The sequence below is a fragment of the Helianthus annuus genome, chromosome 15 (assembly GCF_002127325.2).
Source record: "Helianthus annuus cultivar XRQ/B chromosome 15, HanXRQr2.0-SUNRISE, whole genome shotgun sequence".
NCBI classification, from domain to species: Eukaryota; Viridiplantae; Streptophyta; class Magnoliopsida; order Asterales; family Asteraceae; genus Helianthus; species Helianthus annuus.
In genome coordinates this window covers 79,304,582-79,331,992 of record NC_035447.2, presented here as the reverse complement: position 1 = coordinate 79,331,992, position 27,411 = coordinate 79,304,582, and the positions used below count along the sequence as shown (strand labels likewise).

Below are 27,411 nucleotides of genomic sequence, written 5' to 3'. Positions count from 1 at the left end.
AACTTACATAAGTTAATAATAGTCAATTTTAAAATTAAAATATATCTACAGAAAATGTTATTGTTCATAAGAGCATAGGGATTGCCTAACGACTTTTACAACGCCTAGGCCGAGTACTTTTCGAGTATTCTCCGCCTAGGCCGAATACTCTTAACTCCCCAGTAGACCAATTAGGGATTGCCTAACAACTTTTACAATGCCATCATTTACCGTGACTTACAAGGTTAATATGTCATGTGATGAGCTACCCTCCTAATTGGACCAAAAGCCCACCATTTTATACAAGCTGAAGTGGGTCCAATTTTGATAGCCAAGTGACTAACCAAGCCATTAGGGTTAGGGTCTAGGAAACATCTTATAAATAAGAATCTTTCTCCTACAAAAGAGATGGTTTTTCTCCCCTCAAAACGATCCTTTATTCTCTCCATACTATTACATATCATACAAACTCTATATAGATTATTTCACAAACTCGATTCGTGACTTGACATGGGAAACCGACACCACAATGTCATCAAGCATATTCTTATCTTTTGTAACTAAAAGTTAAGAATGATGTATACATCGTTAATTTCAATTTATAAATCATCACAGTTATAAATATCGCATAATATTATATGTTTTTTTTTGTTATATTGTAGTAAAACATATATATCACATCAAAAGCTTGCAAAGTAGTTTGCATATCATTTATTTACCGATCCAATTTTTGGCCTAAAAATCATTAGATCAATATGTAAATATATATTAAGATAAAAAATGTATTTAAGAGTATTTTAGATCAAGTCATTAAACAAGTTGGCCTATTAGCTCAGTTGGTTAGAGCGTCGTGCTAATAACGCGAAGGTCGCAGGTTCGAGACCTGCATGGGCCAATCGGTTTTTTTGTTTTCTTTACTTTGGGCTCAACAGACCCTTGAGAAATAAAGGTATTCTAAATATGAAGCTCTTAACAATTTCATTAACTTAATTTAATCTATGGACAAATGTTATATATCTCGTGATTAATATGCTGGAAAATTAGTAAAAATGTGATCTTTTTTATTATTTTTGAACATAAATAATTGTAATTGTATAAGTAATAATTTATGGGTTTGTGTTCTCCTTGTTGGGAGCTTTGTAATTGTAACGAGCTAAGATGCGTCCTAAATGGAACTAACATTAGCGAGGCATTAGTACTCAAAGTAGTGACTTTGACATGTGACTTGAAATCGACGCAAACCAATAAGATGAGCGGTGATACTTTGATGAAATGCGAGTCAATCCTAATTTGGTTCGTGAAACAAATGGACGGATATATAAAATGGAGTTTGGTTAATCTAATATTTATATGAAGTTTAAATGTTTAGCTTGAATTAGGTAGTTTATTTATCTCGTTTAATTAAGTTTGAGTCTCTTGTGAATATTCCAAGATTGAGATGCAAAAACACATTCGGTATCAGGTAATCACTTAGAAAACACACATTCAAACAAACACCCTTTTTCATCTTTAGGCAATAATAAAGTTGATAACTAACTTCTTGAAAGTAGAAAAATGAACAATGCTCTCGTTTAATCCTCATGCTAATTATAACAGAATTCATAACTCAACCTTTTTTAGCATGTTCTCGATGTCATCCTTGGACAAATTTCCACTCCCGGCGATTACCATGCTTTCTTTATTACCAGTAGATAGCGATAGCAATTCGGCTGAGACTTCAAGAATACCATTAGCATCTATGCTAAAGCGAACCTTAATTTTTTTCATCACCTTTAGGAGCTGGCGGAACATCACAAATAATGAATTCATCAAGAAATATATTGTCTTTTACTTTAGTAGACTCACCTTGATACACATCAACCCGCATAGATGCTTGGTTGTCCCCTGACGTCCAATAAACTTTCTCCATTATGGTGGGTATCGGCGTGTTCCATGGGATTATGACACTCATATATCCTTCTTTTAGATGTTCATAGTATACACTGGTGCCGAGGGACAAAGGGGTCACATCTAAAAGTGCCAAATCCTTCACAACTTTATTTCCAATACCACACAAGTTTGCAGCTAGCACCGCTGCACCATTGGCGACAGCTTCATCCGCTTTAATGCTCTTGCAAAGTGGTTTCCAGTCGAAAAATTCCATCAACATTTGTTGTACCTTTGGAATCCTAGTCGACCCACCAACAAGGACTATATCATCAACATTATCTTTTTTTCATATTGCCATCCCTTAAACAATTTTCCATTTGCTCAATGCACTTCTTAAAAAAAACCATCATTTAGCTTCTCAAATTTTGCTCGGGTGATCTTCAATGAAAAATCAATTCCGTCATACAAGCAATCAATATCGATAGAAGCTTCAAATGTCGAGGACAACTCCCTCTTTGCTTTCTCACATGCAACTTTCAATCTCCCCATTGCTCTTGCATTTTTACTTACATCTTTGTTATGTCTTTTTTTAATTTCGTGTACACAATGATCAACCATCGCCTTGTCAAAATCCTCTCCACCCAAATGAGTGTCACCCCCCACTGCTTTAACACTTAACGTTCCTTCTACGCTAATAGTGAGAAGCGCCACATCAAATGTCCCCCCACCCAAATCAAAGATGAAAACGGTTTTCTGTAATGGGTGGTTTGGGTCAGCAAACTTGTCTAGCCCGTAAGCAATTGCGGCTGCTGTGGGCTCACTAATCAAGCGCATGACATTGAGGCCAGCCAGGGTACCAGCATCCTTTGTTGCCTGTCGTTGCTTGTTACTGAAATATGCAGGGACTATAATCACCACATCGCTTACAATTGTTCCAAGGTATGCCTCGACAGTCTCTTTCAAGTTCTTTAGAATCATGGAAGATATTTCTTCGGGTGTAAATTCTTTGTCTACACCCTTGTGTTCAAGTACAATCATTGGCTTGTCGCTAAATCCTTCGATTACCTTAAAAGGCCATGTGTGTATGTCTTTTTGCAATTTCGTATCACTAAATCTGCTCCCCATCATTCGCTTAACATCTGAAAAAGTATTCCAAATTAACTGTACATATTGTTTATCAACTAGGACTACTAAACAAGTCGTGTTCATAGGTCAAACCCAAAAAAGATGTCACACACATCAACCTGAACATGACATGTATATTCGTGAGTTGACATCCATTTGACCCAAAACAGGTTTTATTTAATTTTCTTTGAGTTAACTGCCATTTCAGTCCCTGTGGTTTGGTCACTTTGGCCATTTCAGTCCAAATTTCAAAAATGCGCCATTTTCCTCCCTGACATACTGGAAAGGTGCCATTTCAGTCCAAATTCTCATAACCCAGTTAAAGTCAGTTAGGTGAGTATATTTAATGAAGGGTATTTTAGTCCTTTTATAATTATTTTGTTTTCCTTTATGTTTTTATTAACCAAAACCCCCCTCCCCTATATAAAAGCCCAACCTGCAACTTGTTTACAACGTAACCCTAAATCCCAAATTCACCCCCAAAATTAACCCCTTTCCCTCAACAATCTGTGTACAATCAACGATAACAACAATGGATCATGAAGACGACAACGATCCAAACTGGAGGGTTCGAGGTGTTTACTCAAATTTCGACCCTGAAATCGCATTCGCATATGGTAGGTTTACATTCGTCACTTTTTGGTTTTTGAATGATTGTTTTTCTTCATCATGTATAAATTAGGACTAATGTTGGTTGTATAATCGTTTCAGAACACCGACCTGATGTGTTCACAATGCAAGTTCACCATGGAGGTGAACTCACTCTGTTCCCAGATATAACATACGAGGGGGGGATAATCGAATATGTTGATAAGGTGAATGCGGAATATTTCTCGCGAGTAATCATCAATGACATGATGATGGAACTTGGTTATATGGAAGAGGATCTGGATCTTTTAAAATACTATTTTAGGATTCCAGGTGAAGATATGGATTTTGGGTTAAGGCCAATAGGTACAGATGCTGATATTCGTAGGTTGATTAAACATGCAACAAAGACTAAGGTTATAGAGTTATATGTTGAAAAGGTTCAAAAAGTGGATATAGGAGACTTGACACAGGAACCATTAAATGTGGTCTTTCCTGAACAACATCATCAGCCTCAAAATGATCCTGATTTAGGAGATCTAACACAGGAACCAGGTTGTGGTGGTGATCAAAATCCAGTAGGTGGTGATGAAATTCCAGTAGGTGGTGTTGGTAGTCCAGGAGGTGGTGATGGTAGTCCAGGAGGTGGTGATAGTGAGGGCAGTGGTGATAATAATGATGGCAGTGGTGATGATAATGAGGGCAGTGGTGATGGTAGCAGTGGTAAGGTACAGTCTGAGGGAAGTGATTCTGAAGACCCTGAGTTTATTCCTGATGATGAGGTTAGTGAAGAGGATAGTGAGGGTATGAATGAACATGCCAGCAATAAGAGGGCAAATGCCACCAAAAGTGAAGCTTACAAGAAGGTGCAGACAGAGGAGGATGTAGATGATCCTGAGTTCATTGTTGATAAGGATAACTTAGTCATAGACTATGATGATGACATGGATGAATTTAGGGCTGCTGTGGACTTTGACATTAGTGAAGATGAGAACATACAAGAAGACCATTTAAATGAGGATGAATTGGTAGATGTTCAAGTAGATATAGATAACTTTGATAGTCTGAGTGACCCGGATGATGATGAAACAAAACTGCAGAGGGCCGTTAGGAGGATTAGGAGAAGCAGGAGGAAAAAGAAACCAACAGATGGTTGTCCCTTTTATGTAGGTCAACAGTTTTATGATAGGCAATCAATCAAAGATCTTGTGAAATGGTATGCAGTGGAATCTAAAAGGCAATTGTACATAATTAGGAATGATAAAAGAAGGTTCCGGGTTGTGTGCATGGGAAAGAATCCAAAGTTGAGCAGTAATGAAGGTGGTTGTGATAATGAGGGCAGTTCTGGAAATTCACATGATACACCTTTGAATGCAAACCCAGAAGTGGTTGGGGACCATAATGCAAACACAAATAACAATGGTGGGGCCCAGCAGTCTTGTTCTTCAAAAGAGCCTGAAAAGAAGCCAAAACGTCCAAGGAAAAAGATTCCTCCTCCCACATGCCCTTGGGTTTTGCACATCTCAAATCACTTCAAGAGCCGAGACACATGGGTGGTGAAGACTCTTATCAATGAACATGACTGCTTGCATACCAGGGATGTGGGCTTATGCAATATCTCTTTTTTGACCAAGGAAGTGGAACCCATAATTTTGGTTAACCCTACAATTCCACTGGCTGCTCTTCAAGATCAACTCCAGAAGAAATTCAGGTACAGATTACAATTAACCAAATTTCTAGAGCTAAGCATTTTGCATGGAGAAGGTTCAAGGGGATTATAAAACTCAGTTTGGGTTACTTAGGGAATATGCTGAACAGTTAATGAAATCGAATCCAGGAACAACTATTATCATAGATGTTGAACCATCTAGTTGTAAGGCCAAAAGTTCAACAAGGCAGTTTAGGAGGATTTATATTTGTTATGGTGCATTTAAGAAGGGTTTTAAGATAATTGGTAGAGACATTCTAGGGTTGGACGGATGCTTTATGAAGGGGCCCTACCCTGACCAAATTTTAACAGCAGTGGGTGTTGATGGAAACAACGGGATTTATCCTGTTGCTTTTGTTGTGGTTGAGTCTGAAACTACAAAGACCTGGACCTGGTTTTTAGAACAACTTGCTGTAGATCTGGAGCTGCCAAGAACTGCCAACTTCACCTTCATAAGCGACAGACAAAAGGTGCCATTGTGTTATGTATAACTTGTTTAAATGTATGCCTTAGTTGTTCAAGTGTGTTATGTATAATTTGTTTAAATGTATGCCTTTGTTGTTCAAGTTTGTTATGTATAACTGTCCATTCTGTACAGGGAATACTACCTGCTGTTAGCAAGGTCTTTCCTATGGCAGAGCATAGATACTGTATTCGGCATATACATGAAAATATGAAGGCTAATGCTAACTGGAGGGATGATAGGATAAAAGGTCTATTCTGGAATGCTGCTTCTGCAACAACAGTTCCTTGGTTTGATCATGCAATGCAAGATATCAAGATGGTAGATAAGAAGCTGCATGGCTGGTTGAGACAGATCCCAGTGAAACATTGGACCCGGTGTCAGTTTAGTGGTAAGGCTTAAGAATGTCATATATGTTAAGCCATTTGCATAATTGTTTGTGGTTGCATAATAACTGACAGGTTTCCATTAAACAGGTAGGCCAAAGTGTGACATTCTTCTAAACAACATTTAAATAGGCAGTTGATACATGCTAGGGATAAACCAATCATTACCAGTCTAGAGTGCATCAGGGAATACCTAATGAAGAGGAATCTTGTTGTACACAAGCTGATTGCAAAGAGCAAAGGTCCTCTAACCCCCTATGCAACTGAAGTCCTAGACAAGATCAAACAAGAAGCTGCTGAGTACACTGTTATCTTTAACTTTATCTCCAAGTATCAAGTTAATGGGCCAAGAAACAACAAAGTAGTGAACTTGGTGGAGAAAAGTTGCACCTGCAGAAGATGGGACTTGACTGGCATCCCTTGCAAGCATGCAGTTGCTTGTATATGGAACTTGGCCCTACATGGCAAGGATGATGGTGTATTGGAGAAGTGGGTTGATAAATCATACTGGATGCAGACTTGGAAGGATGTGTATTCCTATGTAATTGATCCAGTAGATGGTCAAGACTTATAGACACCTTCCACATGCCCTACTAAGCTGCTTCCACCAAAGCACCACAAGCAAATAGGCAGGCCAAAAAAGAAAAGGAAGAAATCTGCTGTGGAAATCAGTGAGTTGACTCAACAGATGGAATCCAGTGGCAAGATGTCAAGAAAGGGTGAAACTGTGGAATGCAGCAAGTGTAAAAGGAGGGGCCATAACAGGAGGAGTTGCAAGGGGACTGATGTTGAATAGGCATTGCTGGTGTTCAGTAGTTTGGTAGAAACATGTCCTGGTTATGTTGGTTGAAAATGTCTTTTGAATGTTTTGGTTAGCTGGTTGTTGTACACTGTTATGTAATTTGTCCAGGAACATGTCATGTCTTTTGCTTATGTCTGTTGGTACACTACCTAATCTGTGTTTGGAACATGTCTTATGGGGTTATGTTTTATGTCCAGGTTATGTCTTTCTGTTATGAATTCTGGTAAACTATGTAATATGCTGGTTATGTCTTCTGTTATGAGTTATGGTCAATTATGAAATCTGTTATGGTGCTATGTTTATTTATTATGTCCAGGTCTTGGGTAATGGTTATGGTCAATTATGAAATCTGTTATGGTGATGTCTTTTGGTACATAAAGCGTATTACATTGAATCGGACGCAACAATATTGCCTCGGACAATATTCATAACCATAAGGTAACACCAGTTGATTACATTGCCTCGGACAATATTCGGCAAGTGCATTAACCATAACAAAAAGCATATTACATTGAATCGGAGGCAACAATATTCGGAAAATGCATAACCATAACAAAAAGCATATTACAATGTATCGGACAATATTCGCCAACTGCTATTACATTAACGTCATAATATGTACATAATAACCCATTTTTACATCCACATTACATATCGAAGACACCACATTACATATCGAAGACACATACCAGCAAAACACAATTTATACCACTGCTTTAACATTAAACATTTCAGTGAAAAGCAACATATGAGATGAAAAAAACCCAGCTAAACATTAACATCATCTTCAATCTCGTGTACTTCACTGCCATTCCTAAAGCTTGTTCTTGAAGTTGCCTAATTTCAGATGTCATCCTCAAAGCTTGTTCTTCATGGTCCCTAACTTGATAAGCCAAACCCACAAAATGTCAAAATACTTCAACAGCCATTTCACACGATGGACCCTCTGCCCAATCCACAAACCCGCAACCCCTATGTCGAGTAATGCAGCAGAAAAACTTCCTTCCAGGGTTTGCAGGGGTCCACGATGTCTTCCCAATTGTTGGAGACCCACAATTAGCGCATACGACCATCGTTGAGGGGATGGATTGCTTCAATTTTGGGGGTGAATTTGGGATTTAGGGTTAGGGTTGTAAACAAGTTGCAGGTTGGGGTTTTATACAGGGGAAGGGGGTTTTGGTTAATAAAAACATAAAGGGAAAACAAAATAATTATAAAAGGACTAAAATACCCTTCATTAAATATACTCACCTAACTGACTTTAACTGGGTTATGAGAATTTGGACTGAAATGACACCTTTCCAGTATGTCAGGGAGGAAAATGACGCATTTTTGAAATTTGGACTGAAATGGCCAAAGTGACCAAACCACAGGGACTGAAATGGCAGTTAACTCAATTTTCTTTTATATATAAATACTTTAAAACTCAAATATTACTATACGTATGATATTTATTTTTTAAAGCAACTATGCTGCTTAAACTATGTCATAGAGTATTTACAATTTTTAAATCTTGGCACAGAAATACCCTAATGGTTTATGTTACTATAAAAATAACACATTCTAATAATATCCGTTGGGTTGACGCGAATATGGTTGACGCGAACATGACCTATTCAGCTAAATGCATCAAACCCGTGTATATCATATTAGGTTCGTGTTGTGTTAAAAATGCACATCCCGATAGCAACTTACAAATCATATACTAATTAAATGAAGACCAAAGTTGACGAAATAAGCTTACCAAATACTGTGTGAATGGGGTTCCTGGTAATTTGGTTTTTGGCAGCCTCACCTACTAAAATTTGTTTATCGTTACATGCAACGCATGATGGGGTAATGGTGTTACCCTGATCATTTGGAAGAATCTCAATACGGTTGTGTTGATCAAACCAAGCAGCAACACACGAGTATGTGGTTCCGAGATCAATACCAACTGGAGTTGTTTTAACATTTGTCGACATCTCAGATGATGATGGGCTGGAAAACTTCAATGACCGGTGGAAAGATGCGGAGATCTTGAAACTGCTTATGTAGAAGTTAATATTGAAGTCGTTTTCTTGGACTTCCGGAAAGGTCAACCGTTTATATTTGTATATGAAAGGTGGTAAGTCGTTAACTTGATTAATGAGAACATTCCTATCTAACTATAGTTATATATTTTACTATGAGTTAAATGTGATTTTAGTCCACATGGTTTGAGTCATTTTGTCAGTTTAGTCCAAAGGTTTCATTTTTCGACTGTGGGTCCAAAAATGTTTCACCGTTGCCATTTTAGTCATATGAGTTAACTTTATCCATTTTTTCTGTTAACGAGAAGGGCAATTCTGTCATTTTATATGGCCGAATTGCCCTTTTAGTTAACAGAATTACATATAAAATGACCGAATTGTCCTTCTCGCTAACAGGAAAAATGAATAAAGTTAAACCAGTAGACTAAAATAGCAATGGTGAAATTTTTTTAAAAACACATGTAAAAAATGAAACATTTAAACTAAACTATTAAAATGATCCAAACCAAAAGACTAAAATCACATTTAACTCTTTTACCATTGTTTTATGGGGAAAATGACATATCAAGTGGATATGAAAGGTGGTAAGTAGGTAACTTCATTAATGGGAACATTCCTATCTAACTATAATTATATATTTTACTCTTGTTTTGTGGGAAAAATTCCAAAATGACATATCAAACGTAAATATTCTCAAAATCAATACTTAGGGGCTGTTTGGTAGCCTCTTAATGACCATTCAGATGCTAGCTCTTAATGGTTTAAAACCTCTGAATGAATAAGAGGTAACCTCAAGTCTGAATGGTTAAGAGGTAACATCTGAATGGTAAATCATCACATGTCACATCCTTCTACCTTTTCATTGGTAAAATTCTTAATGGTTCCATTAAAAGGTAGCCTCTTAATGACCATTCAGAGGCTACCAAACAGCCCCTTAATTTTCAACCTTAAAAAGCAACGTATACTCTCCGAGTGTGAATGTCGTTCTAATCATTTTAGGGCTGTATTATAACTCCTTAACCAATATATAAATTAAATTGCTCATAAAATACACATTATTATATATCATTATATACACATGTAGTAAAAAATCAGAACATAAAACTGTATTATTGAATAAAGGAGATTACAAAGGTCCTATATATATAGATAATACTAATTACAATTGAATACCCTTAACAATAAATAAATTGGCAAACCAATAACTTAGTTTAACATTCCTCCGCAAGTTGAGGGCGGGGAACGACCTGCAACTTGGATCGTAATGATAAGAATCTCTGTGTGGACAGTGACTTTGTAAAGATATCAGCTATTTGATCATCAGTAGAAATAAAGTTAACCTTCAACATCCTATGAGCAACTTGTTCACGAACAAAATGATAATCGACTTCAACATGCTTTGTTTGTGCATGAAAAAATGGATTTGCAGAAAGATAGGTCGCACCAAGGTTGTCACACCAAAGTGTCGGTGGTTTATCAATCATACCAAGTTCACGAAGAAGGGATCTTAACCAGATCAGTTCTGCCACAGTATCAGCGATAGCCTTATACTCTGATTCTGTAGAAGATCGAGAGACAGTGCGTTGCTTTCTAGCAGCCCATGAAACAAGATTGGAGCCCAAGTAAATAACGTATCCCCCCGTGGACCGACGATCAATAGGGCAACCAGGCCAATCTGAATTGGAGAAAGCTTGAAGATTGGGCCATGTTGAATCAGAAAAGGCTTGTAGATGACAACTTGAATCATGATGTGTAACACCTCGTAAAATCACGTCCAATGATGTGTTGACACGTGTACTAAACCCTAATGAAGTCAAACGTTGACTATTAGGGACTAATTTTGCGAAAAACCAAAAAAAACTTTGAATGTGGAAGGACTGAAAGTGTCAACATGCTTAAACTAAGCCTCTGAATGACCTTACACGGTATTCGTATTCACAAATGAGCCACTTGTTGGTCAAGAGGGGTCGTTTGCGTAATTTAATTATTTGAAAGTTTGCGCGACGAAGGGTTAAAAGCGTCAATATGTTAATTCTTACCCCTGAAACCCACCATCATCATCATACTCAGTAACCCATCAATAGCAAAACTAAGGTAGGGTCTGAGGAGGATAAGATGTAGATAACCTTACCTCTACCCCGTAGGAAATGAGAGGTAGTTTTGTATCAAGGCTAAAACAAAAGGTACATAACACTCAATAATCCGGACAAAGGCCGATTAGTGCATGTACCCTTTTGTCTTTCGGCTATCAACGCCACCATATGATGCATGATTAACCGTCCGCCGCTTATAACGTTATTTTCACGATAACTTACTAATTAACTGAACCCCGAATTAACCAAAAGCGGGTATTGATTTTTTTATACCATCGTCTAACCAAAATTAACCAAACTGAAACATTCATATTTTCATATATTCCTATCGTTTATATGTGCAGTTCATGTATTTCATATTGATATTTCTGTTTTATGTATTTATACCTCCATTTCATGTATTTATACATACATTTCATGTATTTATACCTCAATTTCTTGTATTTCTAAGAAAAAAGTTTTAGCTAAAATTTGGTTTTAACTATTAGCCGAAATCCCTGGGTTCAAATATCGGCATGACTGGGTGCGAGATATTTTGTGGGACATCCTGAGAAGAGCTGGGATTTTGGCTAAGAAAGAGGCTATTGTAAATTTCCTTACGGACCCTATGGAAGGAAGATCTACTCTGCTACCAGCGGATCTGCTCGTCTTTGGTTGGGCTAGGGGAAACATGCTTGTGTGGACCTCACGGGGGTTTCCCCTCTGATTGGTTTAAGGGAAGATGGGTTTGTAGCTGGACAAGCACCAAGAAAGGTAGAATCGAAGAAAGTTGATAAGCACGCTAAAGCTTGTGCAGAGAACCAGCATGTTTTTGTCCCTTTTGCCTTTGACACATTTGGCTCCCTAACGCCAGAAGCTATCTAATTCCTGACCAGGGTCCAACGGGTCATCCACAACAATTGCTCAGCCTTAGGGGGACGGGGTTTTGTCTTTGGTAGATTAGGGTTTGCAAATTCAGAAAGGGGTGGCGGCGCAGCTTGTTGCCCGTCTACCTTCTATCTCGATGTAACTTGGCAAGTATGAACGAAACACAATATATTTTCACTCTAAAAAACTGAATAAACCGAATTGATTAATCGAAAACCGGTTGGTTAATAAAATAGACTAACCGATGACTTCGGTTAAGGATTATAATTGAACCGACTGAACCATGCACACTACAATAAATGGACTAACCAATGACTTAGCTCATGACGTATATCCACCACAATGATGCTACAATAAGTATCATACGAATAAGAAAACTACAGAAAGGAGTATCGCAATGCAGACTACAATAAGTATTATACGAATAAGAAAACTACACAGTAGAATCCCACTCATAGCAAAAGCTACTCGTAGGTTTTGGGGGTGGGACGAGGTCAAACCTTTAGGGGAAGAGATGCTGCTTCCACTGACTCTAAAAACCGCCTTTTTTGACCCACTCCCAAAGTTGTAAGGGACATTAATAAGGTGCTTGCCTAAAACCCAATTTGAGAAGACAAACTCATATATAAGAACTCTTTATTCTCTAGAATGTAATGTTACAAGAAGTATCAACTATCAAGCCTATTGGTGCAAGTTAAATATATGATCTTAACAATGTTCTCAGCATGATCTAATCACCACCATTCCAATTGAGAATGAATTATTATACTTTATTTGTTATTCAACTAATTGCTTGGAACTAATCAAAGATGTAATATGAAAGTCCGAATCTCCATCGGGCCCAACTCGACAACAAGAGTCAACGGGTCAACGGGCCCACCTTTAACCGTTCGTGATCCGGTTTCACTTTTGCCTTCAACCTTCCATGGCGTCTTCTTAATTGCTGACTTGTCTTGGTTTGCAGATAAGCTTGTTTCTTTGATTTTCTTGATCTGTAAAATGACATTATTTAATATGGTTATGACTTATGACAGCAACAAGATTTTTATGATTTTGAAATTGTTAGCTTGACAGTATACCGTTTTGTGAGCAAACACTTTCTTTAGCTCCACTTTGACTAAGGTTGAAAAGTCAACGTCTTCACCAGCCTCGTATAGGTGCGCTAAACGAAGAAGCACACTTCCGTCTTCCAGTTCCTACATAAATGAAGGTTAGAGAAAGAGAGGGCGCGTTTGATAATCGTTTGTGTAATGACTTGATATGTTACCTGAAGTGTAATTAACGCTATGTTAGGGGGTAAACTGTAGTTAGGATCCATTGTTGTTGATCTTGTTGAGTGTGAAGCTTTATAGTGGTCTTGATTCTGTCAAGTAAATGGTTGTTAAACTATGCTATTTGAAAGACTTATCAAGTTTAGGAAAACAGGCCCAAAGGCCCAGCCCATGGTGACATAAAAGCCCAAATGCAAAGAGTCCATACAAAGTGTGCAAAAACTCTTTTGTAAATGTCAGGAAAACATACCTCATGTGCAAAGGCTAAGAGGAGGGGTGAGTAAATCTCTTGGCCTGTTGTTCGGCGCCAGCGTGACCCGCTACCAACTTTGTCAACGCTCATATAATAATTTCCTCGAACCTGAAAACAAATGAGGCTTTACATGCCCATCTACATCTCGGGGTATATCGGGTCAACAAAAATATTAATGTTTAAACTACCGTACCTTAAGTCCTTGACAAGTGGTCTTGGTACATACCGTCTCATCAAGGGGTTCGCCCACCCCTCTACCGTCATCTTCCAACATACGCCTTTGAAAAAAAGAAACATTTAGTCATTTTCTATATGCTAGTATTAAAAAAGTACATGAATGAGACTCAATATCATAGAGGATACCGATGAAACATAATCTCCATTTGTCCGTCTTTGATGCTAGCTCCCCCGGTAGCACGGTCAACAAGCACCGACATCTCGGTCTTTTTGTCACTTGTGTATATTCCGAGATTTAACTGCAAAAAACACATTCGGTATCATGTGATCACTTAAAAAACACACATCCAAACGCTCATATGAAGACATATAAACTAAAGGTCTAGTCTCTAGAGAGTTACCGGATAATAATTCCCAGCTACCGGTTGTGTAACATGAAGAGGCCAGTCTTCTCTATAATCACGTACCTGATAATAAATCGAAGATTACTTACTTGCCATGAAAGATATTAACCGTAGGAAATATAGAGAAATGTATAACGGGCTAACCCTTTTGAGAAAGTCCCTTCCGTTAGAATCGGTATAGAACACCTTGTTGGTGACCATGTTCGCTGTAATTCTTGTAATCACTTCTTTTCCAACACTGTCATCCGTTGGGATTTCGCCGATCTTACAAAAGTTTTTTTTTAATAAAACCAGAATTGTCAGTGATCACTATTAGCTTGATGTGGCAACTTAGACCCGTTTACTTATGAACGGGTTGATTTGGGTTATATTTTGATCTCTAATGGGTCCTAAAGGTAAAACTACAAACAAAAGTTATCTTATAAGGAATTGGTTTAATGGGTCGAAATTCGCCCAAAGTGCATTTTAATAAAATTTCTGAAATCATTTTGATTAAAATTATTAGATTACTATTATGACGATATAATTTTTGTAATCATATTTGACAAACTAACTATTTATTGAAAAACGTTAAGGAGAAAAAGTGCTATAGAGCAAGCCAATTCACTCTGGCCCGTAAAAAGGTGACCCGTTCTGATCTGTTACCTAACCCGCTGAGTTTTCCAGAAAACAGAAGGGTATACGTACAGTGAACTCGAATTCAGCATGTTCTTTGTCTTTGTAAAGTCTTGTCACCTAAAAAAAACATACGAAATTGAAATAAAGATAAACCAGATTTAAAACAAAAAAAGTCGGCTGCTTCATCATCTGGAATCAACTAATCAAGATCCCGACCTGATAGATCCACGGGTTGAATTGCTGATGAACTTCATCTACAAGCGGGCCACGAATGACTTTAATAGGTACCTGAAAATGAAGTGATCATATCACTTAGCCTGACCCAAGGCTTATATATTCGGGCTGAAAAGATATAATTGAAAAAAAGAAGAATACATACTGATCTTGAAACAATAGACGGGGGTGATCCGTTGGGGTGGAAAATGTATGCTCCAGAAGGCTATAAAAAACATACCAAGTATAACAATAAAAACATACTATGAATTGCAGTGTGATTATTTCGTGGGGCCCATTTCCGTCATGGAAATGGGACCCACGAAATGGAAACAAACATAAATTGTTGTACCTGGTTTTGATCTCCACTACCATACCAGAGGTAGGTTTGTTGTACTGGTAAATCAACCTGAAAAAAATCAAAGAAATTAGTTACAAAACAGAAAACAGTTATATTAAGTTTTAGCGATTTAAAACAGAACTTGCCCCGGTTCTAGAATTTGTAATTCTTTTTAGTTGTCCAGACTTCACAGAAAATGACATCTTTAAGCTTCCTGGTCCGATTTTAACGGTGTCACTCTGCGTAGTGTACTCTAACATGGAAACATATCCTCCTGAATTTTTAAGAAAATTATATATTAGAAGAAAGATCATAAATTTTTTTAGATTATTTTCCCATTTATTTCCAGCTAATAAAATTAAGATACTAATCATTATAGATAAGGGTGTAAACGAGCCATGCCACTGGCAAGCTACTCGAGTTTGGCTCCCTAAAAATAACTCTTCTATTATATGAGCTCGAGCTTTATATTAGGCTCGTGAGCCTATCATTTTATTTTATAAATATAATAATTTGCATATAATATAAAATATTGATATTAATTATTTAAAAAAATTATACATATCATTATGATAAAAGTAACTAATTAATATATATTTGAGTAAACTGTCATTTTGGTCCCTGAGGTTTGGTTACTTTTTCCACTTTAGTCCAAAACTCAAACCTTTTGCATCTGGGTCTCTGTGGTTTCAGTTTTATTGCCATTTTGGTCCAAAAATGAAATCAGGTCATACTTGTCTTATAAAATCCTGCATTTTTGTCATTTTCCTCAGGGGCAAACGAGGTCATATTTGTCTTATAAAATATGGTATTTATTTATAAAAAAAATGATCATTTTGTCCTTGCGGAAAATGACAAAATAATAGGATTTTATAAGACAAATATGACCTAATTTCATTTTTGGACCAAAATGGCAATAAAACTGAAACCACAAGGACCCAGAAGCAAAAAATTTGAGTTTTGGACTAAAGTGGCAAAATTGACCAAACCACAGAGACCAAAATGGCAGTTTACTCTATATATTTTGTTAGAGATATATACATATGTATATGTGTGTGTGTATAAAATTATAATTGTAAATATATATAAACATAGTTGTTAATAGCGAATAGCGGACGATAGCGACAAGCTACCTATACGCTATGTAGCAATAGCGATGAAAAAGCGGGCACAATTTTATGTTTAGCGATACACAAGAAGATAACTTTAGATATTTTTTATTTGTGTATTTTATCAAAATACGCTGTTTTTATATGTATATTTAAAAAAACGAAAAATCCTACTATTTTATAGGCATATATTATCGTTATTTATTTAAAAAAAAAGCAGGCATAAAAGCACCTTTTCCTGTTTTTTGAGTAATGAAGTAAGTGTTCCAACCCAAAGGTGGCACAGATGCTTGAAACAAAAGCCAATACTTTGGAACATCTTTGGGCGAAAATCCCAAATAAGCCTCAGTGTAGAAGCTTCTTAGGTTGCTTGTAACATTATCAAATTCTACGAATTGTGCTTCAATTGTATTGCCTTTGTTGTCTTGGACAACTAAGTTAGCATCTTTTACCTGTTAAAATTGGTAACGGGTCAAAATGGATTAGACTGCAAAATTTTCTATTTTTTTAGCTTTGCTAACAACTAATGTACTAAATATGCTTACACAAGCTCCAATATGAATATATAATCCAATTTCCTCGATAAAACGATTTAGGAAGGTAGTCAACCTACTAGAGACCCAAATCGGCCCATTTTTAGCTAAACGGGTCGAAATGATCACATCTCATTTTTTGCATTGTGTATTCAAAGCAACTAGCTATTTTCTAGCAAAAATGTCAAAAATTGACTATGTTTTTTTTTTTTTTTTTTTGGGGGGGGGGGGGGGGGGGGGGGGGCTCACCGGAAACCTGATAACATCCGTTCGTTTCCATCCAAGAGGGTTATATGCCACAATAACCTGAAAACAAAGAAAAAATCTTTAACCAAAAAATCATAATGGATAAATAATCTTTATATTGGAAGCTGGGTTACCAAACTCTTCCCAGAAGGAATGTTTTCGGCTGGCGGGCAAAAACTTATATTTAGTAGCGGACACTGTCACAGAGAAAATAACTGTCATATAAATCTTTAAAGTTAAAAAACTGAGATTAAGTTTAAAGCATTACCTGTGTAAATGTGGATTTGGATGTGGGTATGGTGCAGTTTGATGCAGAGCTAGTTAAGCATGATAAAGCTGAATTGACAACAGCCTCAGCCTATGGGACATTAATAAACAGCGTAAAATGGGCTGAAGTTAATTAAAAAGATGAATTAAAGTTGTACCTCATGAGCTCCAATTGCTAACCGTTTTTCATAGTCGTTTGTTGTATGTTGTTTAGCGGTACCCGTGACTGCATCATGATGTTGCGCGATTCCTAAAGCGTCTCCAAGACTAAAGGTGTTGGGACCGTTGTTTTTCCTTCCTGTTAGGTACTCCAGCTGCCTTGATGCCTAATTGCACCTCACAAAAATTTTAAATGTTTTGGTTTCCATAAAGTTATCTAAAGCTCGAGCTCGTGAGTAATTTTCGGCTCGTTTATTATTTATCAGTTATTTAACTATTTTAATTTATATACATATATAACTATTTTTGCGTTCTATAATTACAATTTTGATATTTACAATATATATACACACACATACTGAAAGGGTACTCGCACGATACGGCGGAAAACACAGACACTAGTTATGGCTGTTTTAAAAGTTGTATTATTTAAACTCTTAGAATTATGTTAAATTAACTTTTGTCGTCCTTATATGTATTATATATCATGTGATTATATATTTATTTTACATATATCTATTATGTTGAATAAAAATTGTTATATTTATATAAATGATAGGCCCGCAAGCCTAGTCAAGCACGGTGTATGAAGCAAGGGCTCGAGCTCGCTTATTACATGTGCTCCAATAGGCTTGAGCTCATTTAAGCTCAACTTGATGTAAATACACATTAGGTGATTTTTGAATTTGTAAGAAAAAAGCCGTTTAGGATATTGTACACGTATAAAGACACTTCGCACTATTCTCTACGCGTTAAACTGATTATATAATTTTAACTAAACATCTTAATTAACTAAACATCTTTACGCGTTAAACTGTTTTTACTATGTTTAGGTAAAAAAAAAGTTATAAAAATATACTAATAATAGTTTTATACAATTTTACCATAAAGGTTGATAAGCATAAAGAAAATCAACAAGTGTATATGGTTATATAATGCAATCCAATTGATTTATGATTCTTACCAAGTAATATCCGCTCAATGAACGTACGTATCCTTTTAGAGCCGGACGACTTGTAAAGTAACCCGTCCAGTAAGAATCTCCACCATCTGCATATCTGCACACAAGGAATAAGCATGCTAGTTGTCAACGAAAGTCGAAAGATTAAAATAAACTTCAAAGGAGGATCTAGAAGATTCGCACGGGAAAAAGTCATGTGTTTTGAGTGGCCAAGACATATTTGAAGCAAATTTGGCATCTGTGTAAACAGATGGAGTGGAATACAATGCGTTCACGCGACCGTCCTGCAATTATAATCGTATTATATCCTGTTAATTTGCATTAAAGTTTGAACATAAAAATAAAAAAAAGGAATTAAATGTAGTTGTACTTTGTTAACATAGTGAATTAGCTTGTCCATCTGCTTGAACCAAGACTCTGCATATTGGTATTGGAAGTCGTCTCCCATTGTCCACATAATATGGTTTGTCCTCGTGACGTTTGCCTGTTCATCGTATATTTACTAGAATGTTACATCTTTTAAAAGAATAAATTGAAATGTAAAGTGTTTGAAGTTCATTTTCAATGAAGCCACATAGTCTAGCAAGTTTGTTGTTTGTAACTTTTATATATAAGCCTAAAAAATAAAAAAAATAAAATGTTAAAAGGAAAATGCTTACTTGAGTGAGTGCAGCATCGATGAAATCATTAACACGTTTCTTAACATTCATGTCAAAGAGAAGAGGGCTGTCCTGTGATTTCAGCAATTATGAATAATTAAGGAATAGGAGTTAGTAGTAGTAATAATTAAAAAAACTAGGGCGGTAATTCCCAACACGCCACGAAAATAATCAGGTTTCATGTTCGCTTGACGTGTTTAACCCGTTTAATTAAAAGGGTCGTTTACGGTAGACCTGTTTTACCCATTTGGTTAAACAAGTCAACCCGTTTACAACCTATGAACCCATTTCACTTGTTTACATAAATTGGTTAAAGGGGCCGTGTAGGGTTGATGTCTTTGACACAGATAAATAAATGGTTGTGTTCAGGTTCAATGGTTTAACCCACCAACCCGACCAGATTGACAGAGGTTTTCACTTGTTTATTAACAAAAAGCAAGCGAACCTGAACAGGCTCAAAATCTCCGCTAACTTCAAAATTGAAACCATCCGGGGCACTGTAATGCCTAGGAAATACATTGGTAAAAATCTGTGACGATGAACCAAATGTTTCGGAGCCACGCCATATGACTTCAAGACTTTTATCATCCTTCCTCTTTGCTCTATCTTGATAATCAATCCGTGCAAAATGCATTGAATCAAACCCGAGCTGAATCAACACCAAAACCATTCATCTAACCAATATAAAATTTTCAAAAAAGATTATTTGATCAAATATCAATATTAACCAAGGATTTTGAATCACCTCAGCCCCTAAAAGATAAGCTTGAACTGCAGAATGCCCGAATGGGTCAATCTGCCAACCGGCCCGAGGAGTTACGTTAAAGTTAGACTTTATTAAACTATGGCCCAACGTTGTTTGATCGATCATGTCTATGTAATGTGTAGCTGCTTCATCGTGCATACACCAGCCTCCGTTTCTGATCCAGTGATTGTTCCAAACATTAGTCATTAGTAATTGGAAAAATGACCATACGAAAAGATGGGTTGATTTCGTACACGAATTCTAACTGGCCTGCGGAAACGAGCTTTTTCACTTGAGCTTGAATCTGCTTGCTTTGCATTAGCCACCATCTTCGGAAAAAGGCCTGTTTTGTACAATAATAACCGAGTAAAATAAACTCATTTGGCCACGATTATAACCTTATTATTATTTTGGAGAAGCAGATCAGAAAACTAATTATTAATCAAACAACTAACTATCTCATTTTATAATTCTAATTCTTCGAAGTCAAATCGGTCAACACATACACAGAAGTTGACTTTTTGGATGCATATGTTGTGAAGTGATCATGTGATACTGACTACTAAGAATCAACCAATCAGATGTTATAAAACAATAACTAGAAAATGATATTTGGATGTATTTTTGCTGTCTAATGTTCTAATAATTACATAATCTAGTCAAATGTAGAGTGTTTCTCAAATTCTGATATTTAAAATACTAATAGCTAACATGACCAAAAAAAAAAAAAAAAATGCAAATCCAAACACCCCCTCACACTGGCATTTCAAGATTTCACTTAAAAATTAAATCAACATAAAATTAAAACACATCAACTGAAGCCATTACCATTTCAGCAAATATGAATTTCCTGTTTGGATCACGGAGCAGCGACATAACAACCGAATCCAGCACATTTTCAACACAAGCACCCTAAACACATCCAAATTCAAATGGGTCACACATCCAACCACAAAAAAAAAAAAAAAAAAAAAAAAAAAAAAAAAAAAAAAAAAAAAAAACCACCAACCTGTATACTGTTATTTGATCCAACAAAGTACTGATCAACTGTCTTCAACCAACCCACATCATCATGTGAATGTGGAACCAAATGCACATTCAACTTCCCCTCAACAATCCCACCTCCAGTTTCATACCCACAACAATGATTATTAACACAAACCAAAAACACCCACAAAAAAAAGTTACAAACTTTTATCATCTTTTTCCCTCAATATCTCCACTACACCCACATAGACAAAGCAATATATACAGAAAACTGCCAAAAGATAGCACCTTTTTGCCATTTATTTAGTGGGATACAAACAAAAAAACACATTGGGTTTACCTCAGTCGGCAGATTTACTCCAATTATAAATGGTATAACAAAAAGATAATACTAAATTTTTGTAATCTTTCACAATATTTTATCTTATCAAGATTTACAGTCATGGGTCACTGTGTGTGTGTGTGTGTGTGTGGTGGGGAAAACATGTGATTTCATAGGACAAAGTGAACTAACTTCGTACAGAAGCCGTTACTAATCATGGTGATTTGATTTTAACTTTTAAGGAAAAGTTTTGATCTTGGTGTCATGATTCGGTTTTTTTGTTATTTATGCAAGAATATGTTTTTCTGAGTTTAGTTTATTGGTCGGATTGGTTTGGTAAAATAATAATATGTGGATATTTGGTGACTGTGCGGATCATAAATTATTTGCTAGGGTATGAATGAGTGGTTCAAGTATATTTTTATGGGTGCGGTCGAGTTTTTTGCCTAAAAATATACTAATTTTTTTCAAGAGGTGTACCCGCCTACCCACGCAGACACTTAGGTCCGCCCCTGTTTGGTGATGTATTTAGTTATTTTAATTGTATGTTTTTTATATTATTCAAAGTATAGAATCTGATCCTGCTGGGATAGTGTTGAGATTTGTTGGATGTTAATTTTTTTTTTTTAATTATACATGACTTTATAGTCTAGTGGTATTTTGGTGGTGGGATAAGACTTTATGATCAATAGGCCCTGGGTTTGATTCCCACAAGGGGGTTTTTTTCCATATTTATTGGGTTTCCTGCTGAATTGGGGTATAGTGGAGATGGATATGATCGGGTGGTTGGTGACACGATTATACTCCAGGATGATACCCCAGTAGTCCGTCAGTGATCCAAATTTCTCGTTAAAAAAATTAGTTTTTGTATTGGTAAAATTATTTGTTTTTGTTATTTAAACTGGGTGATTATCTTAGTTGTGCACTACATTATGGTTTTTGTGCGATTATCTTAGTTGTGCTATACTGAATCTCATTATGTTTTTTAATTGTTATTATTATACTATTCTCAGTAAATAATTAAATAGAATTTTTATTGTTTAAACTGTTTTATATTATTTTTGTTTTTGTCCTTTGGTATCAAAAGTCTTTTAAAAAATAAAGCTTTTATTTAATTTGGCTTTTCTGTTTTACTTTTTGATAACAAAAATATCTTTGATTTTGTTTTTTCTCTATGGTATTAAAATAGCCCTTTCAAATAAATATTAAAATAATAATAATATGTAGATATTCGGTGATGTATTTAATAATTTTAGTTGTATGATTTTTTATTTATACAATATATATATGGGTGGAGATACAATAGGAAGTTTATTTGGTTAGGAAGGCTAGGAAGTGATCTTGACTATCCATTTAGTTAATCAAGGACTAAGATTAAATCAGGGAAATTGAAGGGAAGAAAAGAGGCGCGTGAGTTTGTTTAGGGGTATTCTAGTCAATCCAAGACAATAGTTTCTTTCTCCTCCAATTCCCCCCCCCCCCCATTTTTAAAACGTTAATAACTTTTTCATACGACAATATTTTTTATAAAAATTGCACCATAAAAACGAGCGCTTTTTTATCTTTAAAACGAGCACACTATTGCTATACTTTTGAAAAAAAAATTCGAAAACCCAGATGCGTAAAACGCAGTGGATAGAACAACACACTATAACCCAGGTTCTAAACGCAATCGGGTTTCATATGGCCGTGATTATGTTTTAACATGGCCATGCCTCTATTGTAACATGATCATGTTTATGTTTTAGCATGACCATGTTCTCTGCACTCAAATTTTGAAGAAAACGTACCTAAAACGCAATGTGTTTCACATAGTCATGTTTCTCTTTTAACATGGCCATGCCTTTGTTTTAACATGGCCATGTTTTTATTTTAACAAGGTCATGCCTTTGTTTAACAAGGTCATGCCTTTGTTTTAACATGGTCATGCCTCTGTTCCAACATCCAAGTTCTAAAACGCAATGGGTTTTAACATGGTCATGTTTATGTTTTAACATGGTCATGCTTATGTTTTAACATGGTCATGTCTTTGCTCCAACATGATCATGCTTCCCTTTTAACATGATCATGTTCTTTGATGTTCTTTTACAATGCAGTTCTAAAACGCAATGAAACCCAAAATCAAGATTTTGCACTACAGATTCTAAAAAGCAATGAAGTTTTAACATGGCCATGCTCATGTTTTAACATGGTCATGCTTTTGTTCCAACATGACCATGCTTCTATTTTGGCATGATCATGTTCTTTGCACCCCAGGTTGTAAAACGCAATGAAAGCAAAAAATCAATATTTTGCACTGTAGGCTCTAAAAAGAAATGGAGTTTTAATATGGCCATGTTTATGTTTTAACATGGCCATGCTTTTGTTCCAACATGACCATTCCAACATGACCATGCTTCTATTTTAGCATGATCATGTTCTTTGCTTGTAAAACGCAATGAAACCAAAAATCAATATTTTGCATTGTAGTTCTAAAAAGCAATGAAGTTTTAACATGGCCATGTTTATGTTTTAACATGGTCATGCTTTTGTTCCAACATGACCATGCTTCTGTTTTGGCATGATCATGTTCTTTGCACCTCAGGTTGTAAAACGCAATGAAAACAAAAATCAACATTTTGCACTGTAGGTTCTAAAAAGCAATGGAGTTTTAGCATGGCCATGTTTATGCTTTAACATGGTCATGTTTTTGTTCCAACATAACCATGCTTCTATTTTAGCATGATATTATTTGCTTGTAAAACGCAATAAAACTAAAAAACAATATCAATGAAGTTTTAACATGGCCATGTTTATGTTTTAACATGGTCATGCTTTTGTTCCAACATGACCATGTTTCTACATGTTCTTTATACTCCAGGTTGTAAGACGCAATGAAACCAAAATCAAAATTTTGCACTACAGGTTCTAAAAAGCAATGGAGTTTTAACATAGGTTCTAAAAAGCAATGTAGTTTTAGCATGGGTATGCCTTAGTCCCAACATGATCATGCCTCTATCCAAGCATCATCATGTTCTTTGCACTGCAGGTTCTAAAACGCAATGAGTTTTAACGTGGTCATACCTTTGTTCCAACATGATCATGCTTCTATTTTAGCATGGTCATGTCTCTGTTTTAACATTCAGAAGAACAAAAATGAAAAGAACTCCAACTAAAACATCATGAGGTGAAAAACGCAATTGAGGTTTGATAACTAAAACGCAATGAAAATAAAATATAACATAACTTACAAAAGAACTCTGATTAACGACGGTGGACGGAAAAAGAACTCTGATACACCGTGGGGAAACTGGTGGCGGTGGAGCGGTGGTGGTGGATGGTGGAATGATGGTGTCAGATCTGAAAAACCCAACAGGTGGTTGAAGGTGGTGGTTTCAGATCTAGTTTCCGGCAAGATGGTGGCGATCGTAGGCCATAGTGGTGGTGGTGGTGGTGGTGGAGGTGGTGGTGTTGGTTGTGATGTGGTAGTTTATAGTTTTGAAAATGGTGGATTTGAGGATACGGGTAAGAGAAATGAATTGCAGATGCTGGGTTTTTTTTGAAGATGGTAAGTTTTGACCAAAATACCCCTCCTTATGTTTTTCATCTTTGCCACATGTCATCCTCTTATTGCTTCCTATCCTTCCTAGCGAAATTAATCTTCATATTTGATCTTTTCTCTTCCATATATATATCTTTTAATAGATATTTGGTGATGCATTTAATAATTTTAGTTGTATGCTTTTTATGTTAATTTATATTAATTAAAGTATACAATGTATATGTCTTTTAATTGATATTTGGTGATGCATTTAATAATTTTAGTTGGAGTAAACTGTAATTTTACCCCCTGAGGTTAGGGGTCATTGGCATGTCTATCCTCTCTAAGGAAATAATTGTAATTTTACCCCCCACTATTTGCTCTTATGTCGCAACATTACCCCCCGGTGTCAAAGTCAATAACAGTCTTTAAACGGTCAAAGGGCACAACGTAATTTCACCCTTTGGATCTTTATAAACCCCTTGTACTTGTCTTCCACCTTCACCCTTACCCCCTAAGTTTCACTCCACTCCACTCCTTCTTCTTCACCCTCCAGCGACTGCACCTGCACCTCCGACGACTACACTTCCAGCTTCCACCTCCAGCTCCAACGACTACAACGTCTACACCCACCGGCTTCCACTTCACAATGAGTGAATCGCAGAACCGCATTCTTCCACCTCCACCTCTGGCTACCACAACGGCGACCACACCTCCACCGATGCACCTGGCTGCCGGCGACAACCACCGATCCTCCCTGTTGTCTCTGATCTCAGGTATAAACATCGATCTTTCAGAACAAGTAAGAAACAGGGGGTTATTGAAACATCGATCTTTTTGTGTTTGCAGTGGACATAAGGATTCGTTTTTCAGTCCGATCGATTGTGGTTTCTGTGGTTGTGAAAATGCAGGGCAGTCCTTTCCTGCACTTCTAGTTTCCCCCGCAGCAGGAAATGGTTGTGTAGTTGATCTTTAATATATTAGGATCATTTGGTTTAATATATTAGGATCTTTTGGTTAAATACTGATCTAATTGTATATATATTAGGATCTTTTGATTTAATATAATGTGCCTAGTTATGACCAATGTTTACAGGTAATGTGTTATTGATAAGCCTTTTTTATACTCTGATGATGGTATATTGGTGTTCTTGATACAGGTTAGGATCAAAATGTGCCTAGTTATGATACATGTTAGGATCAATATGATGGTATATTTGTGTTCTTGATATAGGTTAGGATCAATATGATGGTATATTTGTGATGTTTGATGTGTTGATAACTTGATCATACAGGTTATTGATAAGTTGATCATACAGGTTAGGATCAAGATGTGCCTAGTTATGACAGGTTAGGATCATAGTTGTGATGTTTGATGGTTTGATACATACTGATCATAGTTGATGTTTGATGTTTTGATAACAAAATTCACAGTTATGACAGTACATGATCAAAATGTGCCTAGTTATGACAGTTACATGATCTTTCAACTCAAAATGTGCAGCAGTGAGTGTGCTTAATCAGTGGATGTGATAACAGATTCTAGTGCAGCAGGAAATGGTTGTTAGTGCAGCATACCTGAGTGTGTTAGTACAGCATACATGATCAGATTGTTAGTGAATGTGCAGCAGGAAATGGTTATTAGTGTAGCATACCTGAATGTGTTAGTACAGCATACATGATCAGATTGTTAGTGAATGTGCAGCAGGAAATGGTTGTTAGTGCAGCATACCTGAATGTGTTAGTGCAGCATACCTGAACACATTGTTAGTGCAACATACATGATCAGATATACTTGATTTTGAACAGGTATGCTTGATTTTGAACAGGTATGCTTGATTTTGAACAGGTATGCTATGCTTGATTTCAGAAATCATAATTAGGTTAGATGATTTAAGAAATAAAACAAAAGCACAGTGAATTGATTCAGAATTAGGTGTTTATATGATCAAAATCAGATTACGTGTTCAAAAATCACAGATTTTTGATTATATAATCATAGATCAGGTTTTTGATTTTGGTGGGAAGGGTTTTGGAAGTTACAGGGGGTAATGTTGTGTATTAACACAAAGTACAGGGGGTAATAAGAAAGGACAAATTAGTAATTTACCAGTGGGGGGAAATTGTGCGACTTAACAGGAATGTTGGGGGGTAAAATGGAAAGGTAATATAGTAATTTCAACTTAGAGTTAACAGATCTGTTATTGACTTTGACCCCGGGGGGTAATGTTGCAACATAAGAGCAAACAGTGGGGGGTAAAATTGCAATTATTTCCTTAGGGGGGTAGACATGCCAATGACCCCTAACCTCAGGGGGTAAAATTGCAGTTTACTCTTTTAGTTGTATGCTTTTTATGTTAATTTAGGTATGCGATATATATTTCTTTAAAGCATTTGATATTAATTGTTTTTTTTAATCTTCCTATGATATTGTTGATAGGCCTGTAAATGAACTCAATGAACATGAACAAAGACTTGTTCGTGTTCGTTCATTTAACTTTAACCGATACGAACACAAACATATTTTCTTATTCATGTTTGTTTATTCAGAAAATAGATATGTTCGTATTCATTTATGTTCGTTCATTTAAAATCTAAACGAACAGTTTACGAACGTAAGCAAACATAAACAAACAAGCTTAAATAAACATAATTTAACAATCAATAATAACTGAAGAAACATTAATGAACATAATTTACCAAACATAAAAGTATTTTTTTTATATAAATTAGCG

At 36.1% G+C, this 27,411-nt stretch overlaps 1 protein-coding gene, 1 non-coding gene and 1 pseudogene across 2 annotated transcripts; 1 reads left to right on the top strand and 2 right to left on the bottom strand.

The window, feature by feature from the left end:
• The first annotated feature begins 800 nt into the window (after positions 1-800).
• On the top strand, positions 801-874 carry TRNAI-AAU. Its single transcript has one exon. It is a non-coding gene; the product is annotated as a tRNA-Ile (tRNA).
• Positions 875-1,578: 704 nt separating this feature from the next.
• On the bottom strand, positions 1,579-8,884 carry LOC110913919 (annotated as a pseudogene).
• Positions 8,885-12,511: 3,627 nt separating this feature from the next.
• LOC110911974 (alpha-mannosidase) lies at positions 12,512-21,311 on the bottom strand. Its single transcript, XM_022156637.2, has 27 exons — positions 20,857-21,311; positions 20,676-20,759; positions 20,102-20,190; positions 19,848-20,022; positions 19,548-19,751; positions 19,103-19,174; positions 18,814-18,927; positions 18,627-18,727; positions 18,447-18,540; positions 17,482-17,649; positions 17,325-17,414; positions 17,191-17,253; positions 17,060-17,116; positions 16,510-16,729; positions 15,315-15,442; positions 15,181-15,237; positions 14,995-15,054; positions 14,832-14,903; positions 14,685-14,732; positions 14,142-14,261; positions 13,995-14,060; positions 13,780-13,892; positions 13,610-13,694; positions 13,414-13,524; positions 13,160-13,255; positions 12,972-13,088; positions 12,512-12,884 (listed from the first exon to the last, which is right to left on the bottom strand). Exons 1-27 carry the CDS (start codon positions 21,046-21,048, stop codon positions 12,696-12,698), a joined length of 2,985 nt encoding a protein of 994 aa, XP_022012329.1. The 5' UTR covers positions 21,049-21,311; the 3' UTR covers positions 12,512-12,695.
• Positions 21,312-27,411: the final 6,100 nt, after the last annotated feature.

Excerpts from the sequence above, each read along its gene's own strand:
- LOC110911974 (XM_022156637.2), bottom strand. The coding sequence starts at position 21,048 with ATGATAAAAGTTTGTAACTTTTTTTTGTGGGTGTTTTTGGTTTGTGTT. Across the intron at positions 20,191-20,675 it reads AATTCATATTTGCTGAAATG|GCCTTTTTCCGAAGATGGTG; the intron begins GTAATGGCTTCA and ends TGTACAAAACAG. Across the intron at positions 14,904-14,994 it reads CGTCTATTGTTTCAAGATCA|GTACCTATTAAAGTCATTCG; the intron begins GTATGTATTCTT and ends CTTCATTTTCAG.